This window comes from Chlorocebus sabaeus, chromosome 21 (genome assembly GCF_047675955.1).
Source record: "Chlorocebus sabaeus isolate Y175 chromosome 21, mChlSab1.0.hap1, whole genome shotgun sequence".
Taxonomy (NCBI): Eukaryota; Metazoa; Chordata; class Mammalia; order Primates; family Cercopithecidae; genus Chlorocebus; species Chlorocebus sabaeus.
The window spans coordinates 56,825,457-56,844,937 of record NC_132924.1 but is presented as its reverse complement, the minus strand read 5'-3'; the positions used below and the strand labels follow the sequence as shown (position 1 = coordinate 56,844,937).

Here is a 19,481-nt window from a genome sequence, read left to right as displayed (position 1 = left end):
ACAAAGTATTTTCTCCCAAAGTGACACTCAATGGTGACCCAATTGGTTTCCAAACTGCTAACTGTTCATTAGACTCTCCTGAAATGATTAATTGGTCTCAATCAGTTCCCAGCAGGAAGTACCCACCTCATGGTAAATATCACCACAATTGGTACTAATTAGCTCTGTTGTCACCTGTCCCGACTGATAGGCTGGGAGCTGAGTGAGGTGAGAGATCTCTACACTAGCAGCAGAAACCCAACTGGAGAGACGTCAGAGACTCACTGCCAAGGCCACTGTAACAGGGAGGGAGCCCACAAGCCCTCACTGCCATGTGGGTATGCATGAGGCTTCGCCTGTGACTACCAGTCCCACAGAGGTGAGGAAGTAAGAAATGTGGTGCTCAGGCAGGACACATATCTCAAAGAGAAGAGGCACTTGAATTCAACCGATGCAAGTTTTCACAGTATATTGGTGTCAAAGTCAGCCAAGCTGTAGTTCCAATCTGGACTTTGCCACTTACTATTAATTGGATCTTAAGCCAGTGGCTTACTTCTCTGAGCCTGGGTTTCCTAATTGGAAAAAATATAGGCAAAATTACCCACCTAGTAGGACTGATACAGCAATGTGTAGTATATGCTTGACACTTATTTAGTAAGTGCCCAAAAATTTTGGAATGCTGGCCACAAGTAAATAGCCATGTAGCTTGGGGTGACAGTGATAATGTTCAGTAGCATTCCTGACAATAAACAAGAAAACTCCTAGTGTCTACATGGAGAGTGATGTTGAAGAGAAGTTGGGACCTAAACCTTCATTTCATTTTTATTTATCATTTTCTAAGAGCCTAATTATTTCAGTGGAGAGGAGAAACAAGGAGAGATGTAAAAACTAGCAAATAGGCCAGGCACGGTGGCCAACGCTTGTAATCTCAGCACTTTGGGAGGCCGAGACGGGCAGATCACGAGGTCAGGAGATCGAGACCACCCTGGCTAACACGGTGAAACCCTGTCTCTACTAAAAATACAAAAATTAGCCAGGCGCGGTGGCGGGCGCCTGTAGTCCCAGCTACACGGGAGGCTGAGGCAGGAGAATGGTGTGAACCTGGGAGGTGGAGCTTGCAGTGAGTGGAGATCGCACCACTGCACTCCAGCCTGGGTGACAGAGCGAGACTCCGTCTCAAAAAACAAAACAAAACAAAACAAAACTATCAAATAACCTTGAAGGAAATTGAGCTGTGGTATTCTAGCAGGGGAACATATCGTAAGTTTCTCGGTTGGGCTGGTTGTGAAAATGACAAATGATTCCATAAGGCAAATATCCAGACCCAGAAGGAAACTTATCCCACAATGATATTGGGTCATACTCCACGAATTAATTGTTTTAGAACCGTGTTTTTCATTTTTCTCCATGATATGAAGCACCTACATGTGTTTGTTAAATACACAGATCACTAGATGTCTACCTTGGAAGTTCTGATTCAGTATATCACAGTGAGGACCCGGGGTTTGTGTTTTTTGTTTGTTTTAATTAATAAGCAAAATTGTATATATCTATTGTATACAACATGGTGTTTTGTTTGATACGTATACATTGTGGAAGGGTTAAATCAAGCTATTTAATATGCACCTCATTTTTTATAGTGAGAACACATAAAATCTACTCTGCAATTCTTAAATATATAATATATTGTTATTAACTGTAGTCACCATGTTGTACAGTAGATCTCTTGAATTTATTCCTCCTTTCTAACTGAAATTTTATGTCCTTTGACTAATATCTCCCCAGTCCTTCTATTCCAGCCTCTGGTAACCAATCTGTGTGTTTAATGAACTCTCCAAGTGCTTTTTTTTATTCAGATAAGCTTAAGAACCATTAATTTAAAACAGTACTTTTCACATTTGACTGCAAAAAATGAGCCGGGTGCGGTGGCGGGCGCCTGTAGTCCCAGCTACTCGGGAGGCTGAGGCAGGAGAATGGTGTGAACCCAGGAGGCGGAGCTTTCAGTGAGCCGAGATCGCGCCACTGCACTCCAGCCTGGGCGACAGAGCGAGACTCCGTCTCAAAAAAAAAAAAAAAAAAAAATAATAATAATAATAATAATAATTAAACCACATAATAAATGGTGTAGTAACATGTGTTACTAGATCATCAGGACAGCCTCCATCATCAGGACAGGACTAAGAATTACTACTGAAATTACTGGAGAAAGATTTGTTGAGCAAGAGGAGTACTCTGGACCACTTATAGTGTTTAGAGATGATTTTTATCAGGAGGTAGTAATTTCTAATTCTATGTGGGAATATATTGTTTGTCTGTCTTTAAACTATATTACCTAATTCAAATCTTCCAATAGCCCCAGGGAAAATAGGCAAAGAAAATGCCTGTTCCATAGGTAGGGTAAGAACTGTTATGCTCCTGTTATAAACAAAACAAAATAAGGCTTAGATACCTCATATCCATTAGAATGGCTAATACTAAAAAGAAAGCAAAAAAAAAAAAAAAAAAACCAAACCAAAAAAACAGAAAATAGCAAATGTTGATGAGGGACATGGAGAAATTGAAACCCTTATGTATTGTGGGTGGAATGTAAAATGGTGCGGCTACTTGCATTAGTCCGTTTTCACACTGCTGATAAAGACATACCCAAGACTGGGCAATTGACAAAAGAAAGAGGTTTAATATGGACTTACAGTTCCACCTGGTTGGGGAAGCCTCACAATCATAGCAGAAGGCAAGGAGGAGCAAGCCATGTCTTACATGGATGGCAGTAGGCAAAAATAAAAATAAAAGCTCATTCAGGGGAACTCCCCCTTATTATACCATCAGATCTTGTGAGACCCACCCACCACCACAAGAACACCATGGGAAAGACCTGCCCCCATGATCCAGTTACCTCCCACTGGGTCCCTCCCACAACACATGGAAATTCAAGATGAGATTTGAGTGGGAACACAGTCAAACCATATCACTGCTACAGAAAACAGTGTGATGGTTTGTCAAAAAATCAAAAACAGAACTACATTATGATTTAGCCTTTCCACTTATGGGTATGTACCCAAAATAAATGAAAGCAGGATCTCAAAGAGATGTTTGTGCACCCATATTCTTAGCAGCATTATTCACAATAGTCAAAAAGTGTCCACTGATGAATGAATGGATAAAACCAGATGTGGTATACATGTACAATGGAATATTATTCAGCTTTAAAAAGGAAAGAAATTTTGACACATGCTACAACATAGATAAACCATGAGGACATTATGCTAAGTGAAATAGCTGATCACTAAAGGATAAATATTATATATTATATGATAATACTTATATGAGGTACCTCAAGTAGTCAAATTTGTAGAGACAGAAAGTAGAATGGTGGTTACCAGAGGCTGATGAAGAGTGATGGGGGATGGGGGATAGGGGAGGAGTGAGGAGTTAGTGTTTAAAGGGTACCAAGTTTCAACTGGAGAAGATGAAAAGGTTCTGGAGATGGATGATGGTGATGGTTGCACAACAACGTGAACGTGTTTAATGTCACTGAACCATACACTTGAAAATGGTTAGGATGGTAACAAATTTTATGTTATGAATATTTCACCACAATTTTAAAAAATAAAGAATTTGAAAAATGTCCCTCAAATATGCAAACAAACTTAAGGCTTAAAGGATTCACACAGCTAGTAGGGTTTCAGAGCAGAAAGTCAGTTCTTGGGACTCTGGGTCAGCCAGTCCTCCCTTTCTACCTCCCTGCCTCTCAGGGCGTAGAAACTGAAGATGATGCTCAGAAAGAAGGGAAGAGGGAAAAATAATTGTTTGAGGAAAGGATGATTCAAGCAGTCCAGACACAGTTGTCTTGAAGATAACAAATAAAGTTGGTAAATTTCATGAGGTCAGAAACATGCCTGCACACTTTTAACAATTAAGATATATTTTACAAACCACAAGTTTACCCTTTTAAAGCATACAGTTTTGTGTTTTTTTAGTATATTCACAAAGTTGGACAATTAGCATTGTCTGATTCCAGAACATTTTTATCATCACATAAAGAAATCCCGTACTTAGTAGTCATACCTCATTCCTTCCAAGCCTAGCCCTAGGCAACCACGACTCTGCTTTCTAACTCTATGGATTTGCGTATTCTGGACATTTTATGTAAATGGAATCATATAATAAGTGGCCTTTTATGAGTTGTTTCAGTTAATGTAATGACATCAAGGTTCATCCATGCTATAGCATGCATCAGTACTTTATTCTTTTCATTGCCAAACATTCCATTGTATGGATTTACCACATTTCGTTTATTCATTCCTCAGTTGAGGGACATTTGAGTTGTTTCCACTTTTTAACTATTATGAATAATGCCGCTGTGGACATTAGTGTACAAGCTTTTGTGAAGACATATTTTTTCAATTATCTTGGGTATATACCTAGGAGTGGAATTGGTGGGACATATGATAATTCTATGTTTAATGTTTTGGGGAACTGCCAGACTGTTCTCCAGAGTGGCTGCACCATTGTACATTCCCACAAGCATTGTAATGAGTGTTCCAATCTCTCCACATTGTCACCAACACTTACTTCCATTTTAAAAAAATTATAGTCAACCTAGTGGATGTGAAATGGTATGTTATTTGTGGTTTGCATACCACCTTTGTATTCTCAGCATAAAAGCCAAGATGAGGCACATGATAGGGTCCAAATACTGAAAGGCATGAAAATTCCAAGGAATTCTAAGAAAGGTTATCAAGATTTCTAATCTATGGGAAATCAAATTTTAGGATCAGCTGCTTTTTATTTCTTAGTATAAACAGTATCAAGAAGGAGCAGGTAACTAACTCAATCTTTGCTCCTGGGCATCCCCACATTAATGGGGTGATAACTTTTAGATGCTTACTCCTCTTAGAATTTAGAAGAGTAGCCTGTGCACCCCAGGACAGAGACTTAGAGAGAGAAAGGGATAGTTTTAGAAGAAAAAAGAGGCTGGATATGTTGGCTTATACCTGTAATCCCAGCACTTTGGGAGGTTGAGGCAGGAGGATTGCTTGAACCCAGGAGTTTGAGACCAGCCATCGCAACATAGCTACATCGCTACAAAAAAAAAAAAAAAATTAAAAATTACCTTGGTGTGGTTTCATGTGCCTGTAATCCCAGCTACTCAGGAGGCTGAGGCAGGAGGATCCCTTGAGCCCAGGAGATCAAGGCTGCAGTGAGCTGTGACTGTGCCATTGTATTCCAGCCTGGGTTACAGAGCGAGACCTTGTCTCAACAATAATAATAATAATAATAATAATAATATAAAGAACAAAAGACCCTTTCCCTTCATCTCAATTAAAGTTAAGTGCCTGACCCATGACTCATGTCGTCTTGACCAGCTTCACACCTTTCATGTTGCCAAATGCCTGGTGCTACATGATTGCCTATAGGAGCGGTTTTCAACAGCAGTCTTCTCCAAATACACTTTTCCATTAACAAAAGAAATATCTTTGTGGGTTTTTTAGGTACTGGCAGAAATACATACTAGTTCACTAGTAGCTAGAAGCATCTGATGTGTCTGCCTCAAAGCCCTCTGACAGTGAAGCATTTGTTTTTAGGCAAATAAAACGTCAGCCACCATTAAACAGCATATGGCAACAATATGACCAGTCCCTCCCTGAGGACTATCGTCTCCCCAGAAGAGATGGTACTTGAAATAGGAGACGCTTTTTGAAAGCAGAACCCCTATTTCTCCCACCCAGGCACGATGGCTGTGGAGTGGGCAGAGTGCCACGCACGGAAGGTCAGAGGCAACCAGATCAAATGGGAGCCTAGAGGGTAAGCTTCCCAGCCAGGAATGACCAAAGGTTGTTCAACCTGGGCATCTGGGTCTGTGGTTAAGGGGAAGTACCATCTCTAAGCTGGCCTGGATTAGCTCTACAAAATAGAAAACAGCCTCCACAGCCACTTAAAGACGGGTCTGGGCTAACTTGAATTGAATGTAGTGATGGTGTGCGGTGAGTGAAGGGAGACATTCCAAGCTGAATCTCACCCTCATCTCTGTGGAATTCCCTGTGAATGGTGTAAAATAAACTGACTTCTCTTTAAATAGATGATGAAGAGGTGGAACTCTGTTTAGTGGGTCAGCTCATGTGCAAGTGAACATGTGGCTATATGGATCAGGAGGTGGTCTGTCTTTGCAGGGGCGGCCAGTAACTGGGCCATCTGCTCAGGATTAAAAAACAAACCCTTGGCCGGGCGCGGTGGCTCAAGCCTGTAATCCCAGCACTTAGGGAGGCCGAGATGGGCAGATCATGAGGTCAGGAGATTGAGACCATCCTGGCTAACACAGTGAAACCCGTGTCTACTAAAAAAAAAAATACAAAAAGCTAGCCGGGCGACGTGGTGAGTGCCTGTAGTCCCAGCTACTCGGGAGGCTGAGGCAGGAGAATGGCGTAAACCCAGGAGGCAGAGCTTGCAGTGAGCTGAGATCTGGCCACTGCACTCCAGCCTGGGCGACAGAGCGAGACTCTGTCTCAAAAAAAAAAAAAAAAAAACCCTTTTCTCAGGAGCTTTGGTCTAAGGCATCTGCTAAAAACTTTGGAAACTGTCAATAGAGATGGCTTGGTCTTCAAAATATAGTCTCAAAACTTTGCTTGTCCGAACTTGGGAGGAACATATTGTGCAAATAATCAAAATGTGATGCTTGCCCTCTTGGAAATTGTGGTTCCTGATATAACACTGTCTTTGTGTTATATGTGTTGGAATATTGACAGTCAGTCTTACCAGCTTTTCATTAAGCTTGTTACATATGACCTCATCATATTTCTGAGCCCCTGATTTGACCAACAATATGGCCACATCAATGAAATCAATAACCTTGTGAAAATGGAGTTCAACTGTAGCATCAGGAAAGATTACTTTGATTAGTTAACATTATCGAAAAATCCTCACCAACTTTGTAATTATTTTCCACTCACGTAAACTACTTGATTGATTTTTCTTTTTTAAGTATTTTATAGAGATGGGTTTTTGCCATGTTGCCCATGCTGGTCTCAAACTCCTAGGCTCAAGCAATCCTCCTACCTTGGCCTCCCAAAGTTCTGAGATTATAGGTGTGAGCCTCTGCACCCAGCTTGATTTGAATTTTTAAAGGCCATACGTTATTTTCCAAAGTAATTCTAAGGCATTAACATTTTAAGGAATAAAATAGAATAGGAAATAGTTAAGACTATAAAAATATCTATACACATATATATTCTTTTTTTTTTTTTTAAATTTATTTATTATTATTAAACTTCAAGTTGTAGGGTACATGTGCACAACGTGCAGGTTTGCTACATATGTATACTTGTGCCATGTTGGTGTGCTGCACCCATCAACTCGTCATTTACATATACACATATATATTCTTATAGAATAACAAGGCTAGGAAACTTCTTGTTTTCAGTTAATTTTGTTTGTCTGCATTTTGTTAGTCTTAGTTTAATAATGCTTTATTATAACACTGAATAACTTAATGTAAAATTTCAACTGCATAGGGAAGTAATGAAATTTTTAAAAATAACAATGGTGTTACTAATAATGATTTTTTAGATTTTTTCTCCAGAAAAATGTACTGTTAAAAATGTAGGACAAAAATCCCCACATTTTTTAGTAGTGTCAACCAATTTTTCTGAAATGATTTTTTACTTTTAACCAAATAAAGGTAGTTGACAGGATGATATCATTTGCTCTTTTTACTGACAGTCAGTAAATTCTATGACAATTAGCAGCAACAGCAATGACTACATAGGTAACTGTGGTAACAGCAAGGGGTTGCAACAGTAAAAGATTTCTGAGATCTTTTACTCTGAGGATTGTTGATGTAGACTTTCCAAATTAAAAGAGGAGCTCTCATTGTCCAGACTGTAGGTAAGACTGTAAAAATATCTATACACATATATTCTTATAGAATAACAAAGCAAGGAAACTTTGGGATGAAAAATAAAAAATTAACTCACTCATCCAAATGTTGGCCACCATTACCTCAAACATCAGGGTATGTAAAGACATCTTGTGAAATGACTGAATTCTCAAGTTTACATCTACGTCATTGAGATCTTACTATCCTAGTGTTTTTACCTAATAGTAAAACACTATCAGGTAATAGTGTTGGTGCGTAGTGTGGTGTACCCTGGATACCTGTGTTGAACACAGAATAGATACGTAAACATATCTGTATATATTTTAACATATATGTCATGTAGTACATATAACATATATTATAATTAATGTGTTGAACTTAAGATATAAGTGAAATTGATGAACATAACTATACCTCATCTTCCAAATAGAAAATGAAAAAAAAAGTCTACTCTTTTTCCTCAGGGATATATTGTAAAAATAGGTTTTCAGCAAAACAAAGTAGACTCTGGAGGCAGAAGTCTGGTGCTGCAAGCTGGTGTTACTCTTTTTTAGCATTAACTTCACTTTTTATCAAATTTAAATAAAACTCTGAATTTGAGATAGGGGGCTTTTGTGATATTTAAAATTTTTTGAAATGGTTTAGTAGTCCTTTGTTGGTAGTAAGTGTTGGATGAATGATTGAATGAAGAATGACCAAATTAATGAATGGACAAGTAGGTTTTGGAGTTGTCACCCTATGGGGTTGGGTTCTAGTTGATTGCCAACTATGTGTTTCAGTTTTATAGAAATACCTCCACTGCTGGTTTTCCTCTGGTTTAGTCTCAACAAACAGTACAAGCTCGGGAGGGATATTTGCTGGGATTTAGCTGAAACACAGAAGCAATCAAGTGGTTGAATTCTGCATTTTAAAAATTGAATGACATTCCTTTATCCATATTGATTTGAGCTTTGGTAAATTCAATTGTTGATACCACCTGGATAATTTTAAATCTTTCTGAAGCTTTAAAAAAAAGTTTCCAACATAGCTCCAGCAACATAAGAATTTCATCAATTGAAAACTAAGAATCATTTCTGTGGGATGTGTAAAACAAGAAGCTGACCAGCATTATTTTCTTTTTCTTTAATTCAGTATCATTATTGAGAGTTATTCTTGAACTTTATGAAAACCAGATTGGGGCATGAGCGTGTTCTCCATTGAATCATGTTCAAGGAATTGAAACTGAAAATCATTCAAAGTAGGGAAACATGACATTGAAAAATAGTCTACATTCTTTATTCTCCCTCAGAGTATCTGAGGCTGTTTCTAACTAAGAAGCCTTAGGCTGATAGGAGATCTGGGTTTGGTTTCTTGTTTTTTGTCTTGTTCTGTTTTATTGTAATAGATGTTTAGTTTACTAGTCAAAAAGAGGTCTTAGGTTTTTGTTTGGGGTTTTTTTGTTACTACTTAGCTGGTGTATCAGTTATGACCTTGGATCCTCTTACTCATTTGCTCCAAAAGTTGTGATTTCTCACCATTGTCCACAGAAAAAATTCCAAATAATCTCATTCAAGGCTTTCTGCTGTCTAGCCCAGGCAATCTCTTAGCCACACTTCTTACGATTTGATTCTTCCATGCAAGTCCCCTCCCAGTCAAAACAGACTATGAGCTGCTCACAAGTCTCGTTTTGCTGCCTCTAGTCCTTTTCCTTCATTATTCTATCCTTCAGGAATGCCTGTTACTTCTCTCCAGTCTTTGAATGTTCCTTGTATACTTCAAGGTGTGATTCATCCTCTTCCATGAGGTCTTTCCAACCATCTCACCGTTTCCAGCCTCCTCTCCCCCTCCCTAACTAAAACAAATCTTCTCCTTCCATCTATCCCCCTCACACACAGAGACACACACACACACTCCACATGCTCCTACAATTTAGTCATAGCATGTATCACATTCAAGGCTGCTACTTGGGTGTGCACGTTGTGCTCTGCACAAGAACGTCAAGCCGAAGGGACACTTGGGGATGAAAATCCTCTTACTCTCCATTTGCCAAGGCGTGCACCTGCCCATATGACTGTGTTTCTGCAGAGGATACCTTTTTCTGTTTTCCACAAAGGCACCATATGGACTAGCAGCCCATCCGTTCATCTGCATCCATGTTTTTTAGTTCCCTTTCCCAGAGCACAAATTTGCTGAGGGCAATGACCACCCTTTTATTCCTACCATTCCTGGTAAAATGCCTTCTTTACACATGGTAAGTTCTCAGTGACTTCATTTAATTTAATTAAGGCATGAAATGTATTGACTAAAAATAATTACTTTAGCTTATAAATGCAAATATGAAAAGTACTGTAGGAATCAAAATGGACTTAGCAGATGTGGAACAGTAACTTGTCTGACTTTAAGTGCATTATGGTTCTATGTCAGCTAAGTAATTTCCTACAAAATGTAGTGCCCAGTAGTCTTTTGTGGGGCTTCAGAAACCACATTTGTGACAGACCATAACAGACCATGGCAGAGCTGGACTGAAATCCATTTCTGGTTGTTTGTTAAAATAGGCAAGGAATAACATTAATAATTTTCTGCAGTGGGCAGAATTAAGGTCAGGAAGAATGCCCATGGGAGGTGAGGGAATTTTGGGAGGAGTCGGTTGGATCAGTCTGAGGTCAGTATACTTCCTGGAAGTCTACATTAAGGCAAAAACAAAATGAAGACCTCATCTTAAAGCCCTTGAAGCTAGAATGACTCTGCCTTTACCGACACTGCAAATTGTGTAACTTGACGTGGCCATGCTCTCAAAGTAAATAATTGCTTCGTAAAGGCTTTAGTGGAGACTTAATATTAGTTCTGTTGCAATTTTATGTGACAAATGGGAAATGTCCATAAAGCAAGCTTTACAGACCACAAAACAATGATGTACTTAAGATAGGTTTTATGCCTATTTAATAAAATGGACAGGACTTCAAATTTCAGATAGCAAGGAGTAACCATTGGTCTGCCTCTCCAAGAAAGTCCCGTGCCTATGTACAAAATTTCTTAGTAACTATGCACTTTTACAGTCCCAGCTTTAAATTGCTTTTTGTTTTCCAGGATGTATTGAGTTTATGTGATGAACTGTTTTCAGGAAGAAACAAGCCATCTACAACCATTTCACAGTGCATCTCTTTCTCTCTCTCCTTTTCCCTGACAGTCCTCTGTGATGTCAGTCTGCTTTGCCCGTTTCCATCCTAACTTGGTGGTTGGTGGGACTTACTCGGGCCAGATTGTTCTCTGGGACAATCGCAGTCATCGAAGGACTCCGGTGCAGCGGACACCCTTATCAGCTGCTGCACACACGGTAATGCAAATTTTTGCCATATCCCTGTGAGCCACCAGGCCTTGAAAGAGAAAATAACTCTACTCAGAAAGTATGGATGTTTTCAGTAATGCCAAGTTGGGAGGATCTACTTTATTATGATTGAATCCTGACCAACTAAAAGTTAAGTGAAAAGTAGATGAAGGAATCACTGGCTTTAGGTATGTCTCTTAATAACGTACATGTGTTAGGATGTGGAGGATCTCCTTGGCTCTCCCAAAGGCCACCAGTGAAGAGAAACCTTGGACGAGGCATCTGTGGAATTGTTTTCCCAAAGAAACCCTATGCATTTACATTATAAGGTGGAAACATGTATTTTCAAATAGATCCTGAAGAGTAAGGATTTCACGTCAAGGGATGATATACAGGACTTTTGCCAACAGGCCTTTTCCATTTGAGTGAGATTTGAGCGAGTACTTTGACTTTAAATTCTGGAATGTGTAGTGTAAGTCTCAACATAAAGTCTACAGTGACAATATAATCCTTGGGGTTAAAAGTCAACATCTCAAAACCATTACCCATAATTTAGTAGAAGAGGTTCAGTATAAGTGTTCATAAGACAACTACTCTGTCATTTCCTTTAAGAGAATGACAGGTGTGTACAGCAATTGTTCAGAGGAATGAGAAGACAGGCGTGTCTCCATCAATCCTTGCTACCTTGACACTCAGGGTAACTGATGTTCTTTCTCTGAAATGCCCAAATTATGCCCAAGGATACAGCTCTACTCTTGTTTTCAATTTCCTTAATGTGCTTGCTGCATTTGTTTCATATGCTGGCCTCAAAAGCACTCTGGCATGAAAAAGGACTGCCAGCTGTTTAGCTAAGTCCGTGAGGAGGAAAATTCTCCCACTCTTGTAAGATTATCAATGGGAAATGACAAATACCAAGTCAGCCCCAATTCTGATTGACTGGGGCCAAAGACACATGCATGTGAAACTAGTTCTTGGGAATCTTGGGAAATTGCTCTTGTCTACCCCATTTCCCCCAACTAATAACAGAAAATTGTGGTCCAGGAGAAGGTAGGCTTGATGCAGGTGTTTGGCAAAGTACTGTGAAACCATGTCTTGGCCCTGTTTGGATGGCTGGTGTGTTTCTGAACGTACCTTCTGAAATTTCCGAAGTTGTAAATCCAAATGTTAAAACATTTAGCAGTAAGGTTTTGGGGAAAATTCAAACCCAGGAACTCTTCCAAAGAATTAACATTTCTTTTGCAAGTAACTCAGAGTGTGATCATCACAACTAAAATACTATTATTATTAAACTTACTGATGTTATTTCCGTTAGAAAATAAAATAAGCCAGGCATGGTGGCTCACACTTCTACTGCCAGCATTTTGGGAGGCCGAGATTTGAGGCCAGGGGTTCGAGATCAAGCTGGCCAACATGGAGAAACACTGTCTCTACTAAAAATACAAAAAGTAGCTGGGTGTGGTGGTGCACGCCTGTAATCCCTGCTTCTTGGGAGGCTGAGGCATAAGAATCGCTTGAAACCGGGAGGCAGAGGTGGCAGTGAGCCAAGATTGTACCACTGCACTGCAGGCTGGGTGACAGAGGGAGATTTCCTCTAAAAAAAAAAAAAAAAGAAAGAAACAAAACTTGTCCACCTTTCTCTTTTGCTGTGTGTTTTTGTTGTTGTTGTTGTTTTGGGGTTTTTTGTTTGTTTGTTTTTTCTAATCTATAGCTAAAAGTGAGCAGTTAATTTTGTGACTGTCTTTCAACTTTCACTATTGGCCGGCTGATTGGTACCAGGATCAAAAAGGAAAAAGAGGCCCACCACAGATTACTCACTAATTTCCTTTCACACCCACCACACATATGCATATGGGACAACAGGAAATCATAAGTAAAACAAAATCCTTCAGGCACACAGTAAGTTTATTTCCAAAATAAATAAAAACAATCTGGCATCTATACTGGAAAAATTAGGTGTACTGTAGCTTTTTTCTTCCTTAATGGTAGAGTTGTGTGTGTGTGTGTGTGTGTGTGTGTGTGTGTGTGTGTAAGCATGCCCCAGTGTCTGCTTCTGTTTTGGTTTCATTACACCTCTTTTTTCTTTTAAACTGAGTTTTATTACTCATGGAAGCACAGGCCAGTACTGCTGATTAAAGCCTTGGAGGGGCTGCCACACACGCTCTTTCTCCGGGCCCCTGGCTCTATTATTCTTCTAGACTTGCTTTCTTTCTCTGCTGGACCTTTCTGAGTCTTAATCTGTTAGTGTTTAATGATTTGTGTTGATGCTCAGTGGTTATCAAAGAAGCCCCACTGGACTCTTGTTGAAAAACAAGATGGATTTCAGTTTCGTAACAGTATTTGGACCCTGCCTTCCCATTCTTCAGTTTTACTAAGTCTATACCATTTTCAGGTGAAAATTTGTTACATCCAATCTTCCATTGGATTTCCACACAGAGGTTGGCATGCTATGTGGCTCTGGTCTTGATAATACACCGCCTCGGGCTCTACATGCACTAGAGACTTGGGAAAGAGCATTGCCTGCAATCCCACAACCAGTCAGCCCTCCTGATACTTAGAGCATTGATTGGGATAACATTTAGCTTCAGATCTCTGCTGTACTTACCACTGTGCAGATCCACTAAGGCTGATTCATTTGGAAGTTTCAGTAGGGACATGGTGTGAAAGACATAGGGACTTAGCTGACTATCCATCGGCATAAGGGAAATAGGTAATATAATTGTCAAAAAAGCAGATGTAATCTTAGCATGCATTAAATGCAGACATATTTTTTATCACATGAAAAGTGATAATTCAATGCTACCCAGATTTCTATATTCTGCTGGTCAGATTATAGGTAGACAGTTCTGTTTGATTCTCAGAACCTCACTGAAAGAGGAACTCAGACAAAATACAGCATTTTCAAAAGAGATTCACCAGGATAGGGAAGGTTTTGAAAACCAGGTACCCAAGGAACAGATGAAGGAATTAGTGACAGTCTGGGTAAGAAAAGATTTGGCAGGGAGAGGAGTAATAGGGAACAACTGTCTATAAATATTCAAAAAGTTGTACTGTTTTGACTTGATTAGTTTGGTCCCAGAGGGCACTGCACTGAAAGTATCTCCTTGAACTTTCTTTATCCCCATTAGTGGAAGAAAAAATTCCCCCAGGATACTGTGAAAATTGGCTGCCCTTTAAGGAAGGTGTTTAAGCAGAGTTGGAACGACCTCTTGGTTGAGGCAGATGAGTAGCTACGTTAGATGATTATTACTACTCCTTCTGACCAGCAGTTTATATGATAATAATAGTTTGGGAACCATCCTTTACACAATATCAACTTTCCAATATTAAATATTGTTTCATTGTAGTTGTGGCTAGGTATTATGGACAGTAACTCATCAAGGGTGAGACTTATACTGTCAGCTATTTACACAAAGAAGCACCAAGTAAGTGTGGTTTGGCCACTGATGGCTGAACTGCCTGAAATCTAACCCAAATTGCTGTAGGTTCTGCTCATGGTAACCTTCCATTTAGTGTCTAATACACAGCTGCAAATGATTTTACCCTACCGTTTAGAATTCTGCAGAGTGGGATAACCCACAAGAGTATGACAGAGGGTTATAGCATCTTGTGTATGGTTCCTGGGATGTATACATGACCTTTCTCAATGCCCTGGCCAAATCTAAGCCTCTATACTACTGCAAATGGTATTTTGAAAAATAAATATATTATTATCCTAGATTTTGTAGTAACATAAAAGAAGCTAATTTTATCTCACTAGGTACACTGTGCCAATAATCTCACCACCAGTATCTCTCCCCCAGATTAAAATGGTATGAATATTAACCACTTTGTATAAAGAATGTTAACAAGTGTTTGGCATTGTGACTATAACACATTAAACTCCAGAGATAGTAACATATATTCCTTCCAAAAGTCAGTAGTTCTACCCTTTTGAAGACTGTCTTTTTCCATCACTCTTGTTGAGCTTAGAAGCCAAACTATGCAGTGGAGACTTGTTCAAGTAATCCAAATTCACTTCCCTGCATTGCCTCTGCCCCATCAAACCTCATTTGTTCTAGCTTCCTTCTGTTCCACTGCATTGCATTCTGACTGAACAAGGTGAAGCTTTGTAAGTATTTCCACTACTATGTGTTGCTGCCAGAGCTTTTAGAAAGAAATCAGGTTCAAATGAAAAGCAGCAAATGACCTGACGCTTGTATTATAGTATAGGATTATGTCACTCTTTAATCTTTGTTTTAGAGTAATGTGTTTGACACTCAAATGTAAGCATTTCCTCTTGGATCTGTGTCTGATCCTCCTTGTTTGTGTTTTTGCAGCATCCCGTGTACTGTGTAAATGTTGTTGGGACCCAGAATGCTCATAACCTCATCACTGTCTCCACTGATGGCAAAATGTGTTCCTGGAGCCTGGACATGCTCTCAACTCCACAGGTGGGTTTGTTTTTCCCTACACATAACACCATCCTGGTTAAAAGACATACCTACTTAATGGAACATAGTTCCTAAAAGCCAAACCCTCACATCCTAGAGGAGCTAAAACCAATGGATGCACTTGAAAGACTAGGGCTTGCTTTCAGCAATCTTCTCTTGAAGCCAAAACCCATTTCCTTTACCACAAATCATGTAATTATTGTAATACATTAATCCTTAGGTCAGTTTCAAGTGAAAATGAAATAATCCATTCTAAATCATAGTAATTATGGAAGTTACCTATGGTATGAATTGTACTTACCCTACAGCATTGTTGAAGAGATGCAAACGAGGTTGGAGCTCAGCAGAGCAATCCCTTATGGGTACTTGCATTGGAGGGAAGGTAACCCAGCAAAACAGAAATCCAAGCTCTTGCTTGTATCCGTGGCCTAGACAACAGCCTGTGTCTATGAAGAATTTATCAAACCATCTGTTTTCACCTCTGGAATGTTTGTTAGTATGGCTCCTGTCATTCCTTGCTCAGTAAATGAGAAGTCAAAAATGAAAAAGTTCCCAAGTCTGCAAACCAATACTGATTGCAACAATGGGAACCAAACAAAGGAATAGAAGTGGGAGAGGCTGTCAAAGGGAGGCGACTAAATGCAACTTGCAAGATATGTGTATGTAGACAAACACACAAGACATATGCATACACACATGAACACATACACACACACTTTTCCATATTTCTTTGTGTGAAAAAACAGTATTCACTATCCTGCAGCCAAAAACAACAGAGAAGAAGTCATTGTAGCCTTTGACCAAAATGTAAGGAAACATGAAGAAAACTGCAAAACGGTATCTAGGAGATAATTCTCAATGTTAACATTCCCGTATTCTTTCCCAGGATAAAAACCCTAGAATGTCTGTCACACAATTTTATAAGAAGTTAAAGTTTCAAAATGTACATAAGGAGACAGGGCACGGTGCTTCACACTTGTAATCCCAGCACTTTGGGAGGCCGAGGTGAGAGAATCATTTGAGCCTAGGAGTTCAAGACCAGACTAGGCAACACAGCTTTAGTTTTTCTACCAAAACTTAAAAAATTAGCTGGGTGCGGTAGCATATGTCTGTAGTCCAAGTTCCTTGGGAGGGTCAGGCAGGAGGATTGCTTGAGCCCAGGAGTTTGAGGTTGCTGTGAACTATTATCTCACCACTGCACTCCAGTCTGGGTGACAGAGTGAGACTTTGTCTCTTCAAGCAATAATTATTATTTTATTATGCACACACACACATACATATACAAAAGGAAATATGGAAACTGAAGAACCAACCTCCTTTAAGTTTCCACAAAATACAGATGTAAAGAATACTAAGTTTTTAAAAATAATTTTAGGAAGAAAAAAGAGAGAGTGCTAACAAGCGGCTTACAATTGAAGTTCCTCTATTTTTGCTGATCCTTAACATTATAGAGGCCTGGAGGGATTCGTATTTTATGGCTTTGTCTTAAAATTCTCAGCAATGTTTTGTTTTCTTTTAAAAGCCTGGAGGTTATAAACAGACATAAGAGCAAACCCTCTATTTAGGAATTTTTAATTGCCCATTTTGCTCATTACACCTATTTGTTTAGGTTAAAACCAGTCGTATGTTGGTTCTAAGTCCATTTGTATTAGTTTTAGCATGCTACAGACTCCTGTGTCTATACAAAGATGGAGGATTTCATGACATGGTTTCCATGGATGGCAGGGAGGAATAGGGGCATCTAACAGTTGTCCTGGTTTTTGTCTCTCCCAAATGGGTAAAGGGACTTTTCCTTCCTTGTTGCCAATTTTAGCGGTGAAACAGATCACTGGATGATCCAGTTTTCTGTATGACATAGTCACAGCATCCTCTCCCTTATCCCAGTTGCTGATGTGCTCCCTATGCATGGATATCACAAACTTTGAACACGTCACAGGATCAGAATTTGTCTGTGCTGCTTAGACTGTTAGCTTGCACTTTCAATTTAATGGACTCCTTGGCCAAAATGGTCGTTCATTTACACAAGAAAGACTAAACTCTCAAGCAACTGTAATGATATGATACCTCGGAATGATTTTTTTAAAAATTATTTCAGACACACAAAATAGGCTATTTGATGTAAATAGCCAGAAATACTCAGGGATATTAGTTATAATTGATTATTCTTTTCTGTCATTAAACTTAATCAGCAGTATATCTTTTAAGATTAGGAATCTTTAATTCTCAATTAAAAATCATAGTATATAAAAGAAAGACTTCCATTTGCTATTTTAAATATGTATTTAAATGTTGTTCTTTTCAGGCTTATAGCCTATTCACCCAATGGCTGCCCTGCATGAAATCTAGTCCCTGTTGAAATCTGGTTTTTATGACCTGAGTGGCAACTTTCTGGTTTTAGTCCATGGAGGACACATACTCCTGCTTTGATAAATGTGCTTAGTACATCTGATATTAATACATGTGTATTGTCACGAACAATTGATTTTGAAAATGTTTGTAAATACAAGGGTATTGTGTGTGTTATGAAAGCCTGGAGCTGACAAGTGTAACCATTACAGTATTATCTTTAGTTTCTGCACCATTAGTTTCAAAATTCTCACCTGTCATCTCTGCCTGACTTAAGAAGCAGCAGCACATGCTGATGAAATCCAGCCGGCCTGAAACCAGAGATCCACAGAAGCATGAATGTCAGGGGCAGTAAAGCATGGTTTCTGGCACAGCCGGGGTCTTTTGTAATGCTGTGTGAAAAGCAAACAGACGATTTAGCCAAATGATTTTTTCCGTGCTATCTTTGGCATGGCAAGGAGTTGACAGATGGAAATGTAACCACACCATGTTTTGGTAGGAGAGCATGGAGCTGGTGTACAATAAGTCCAAGTCTGTCGCTGTTACCGGAATGGCTTTCCCAACAGGAGATGTCAATAACTTCGTGGTTGGCAGCGAGGAAGGTACAGTCTACACGGCTTGTCGTCATGGAAGGTGATTTTCTGTTTCCTTACTGATGACATGTTCTTCATTTCCGAAAGTCTGTTATCACATTCTGGATTTTAACCACCTTGCATTATGAGAAAACATCTCTGAAAAAATGGAAAGCACAACTTCAAGTCTTCATTATCTTAAAGAGCTACATCTGCTCTGGTCATTAGCTGTTCATAAGTCTATGGTGGTTCACACTGCCTTAAGGGAAAACCACTGAAGCTTCTGAGTATATCATAAGAGACCACTGGCACCTTCCCAGCATCTCCGCATACCTTCAGGGTCTAGACATGTGCCCATCAGAGATAACAATCCCCAAATATTTCTTATCCCTCCTTGCCTCATTGAGTTTGTATACTCAACTTCTTTTACCAGGTCTAGCACTTCTCCCTTCTTGGCCTGGTTAATTCCTCCTCCTCATTCAAGAGTCAGCACAGAGATCATTCCATGTGAAACCTTTCCTGACTCTTGAGCAAAGAAAACCACTCCCACTTTTAAGTCCCATAGAATTTTCATTTATTTTATTCATTCACTCTTCCAAGGAATATTTACTAAGAACCCACCATGTGCCAGGCACCATCAAAAGGATACATTAAAGAACAAGACAGACCTAGAGTTCATATTCTAGTTGAGGGTAAACTACTAATAAGCAAACAAATATATAGTTTAGGATGATAAGTGCTATGGAGAAAATTAAAGTAGAATAAGTGGGATAGGACTATAGGCTATCAAGTTGACAATTTCATATTTTTTTAATGCTTCTACAATGGCATTAATCATATTTTAGTTTATTCATTCATCTGCCATTTTTCTTGTACTACATTATTTCCATTTCATCTTTGATTTCCTGCACAGTACCTAGGACATAGTAAGTGTGGAGCTAATAATATATATTGGGGATAAAGAAATGATATATAAT

General features: G+C 39.2%; 1 protein-coding gene across 6 annotated transcripts in view; it reads left to right on the top strand.

Annotated features, from left to right (window-relative positions):
- DYNC1I1 (dynein cytoplasmic 1 intermediate chain 1) overlaps nt 1-19,481 on the top strand; it is a 320,393-nt gene that overhangs the window by 238,390 nt on the left and 62,522 nt on the right. For 5 of the 6 annotated variants that reach the window (XM_007982105.3, XM_007982103.3, XM_073009119.1 and 2 more), the window contains 3 exons: nt 11,019-11,165; nt 15,473-15,586; nt 18,432-18,565. In XM_007982105.3, the coding sequence (XP_007980296.1) occupies nt 11,019-11,165; nt 15,473-15,586; nt 18,432-18,565 (395 nt within the window). The remainder of the gene's footprint in view (nt 1-11,018; nt 11,166-15,472; nt 15,587-18,431; nt 18,566-19,481) is intronic. The other variant, XM_038004646.2, reaches the window with a different exon arrangement.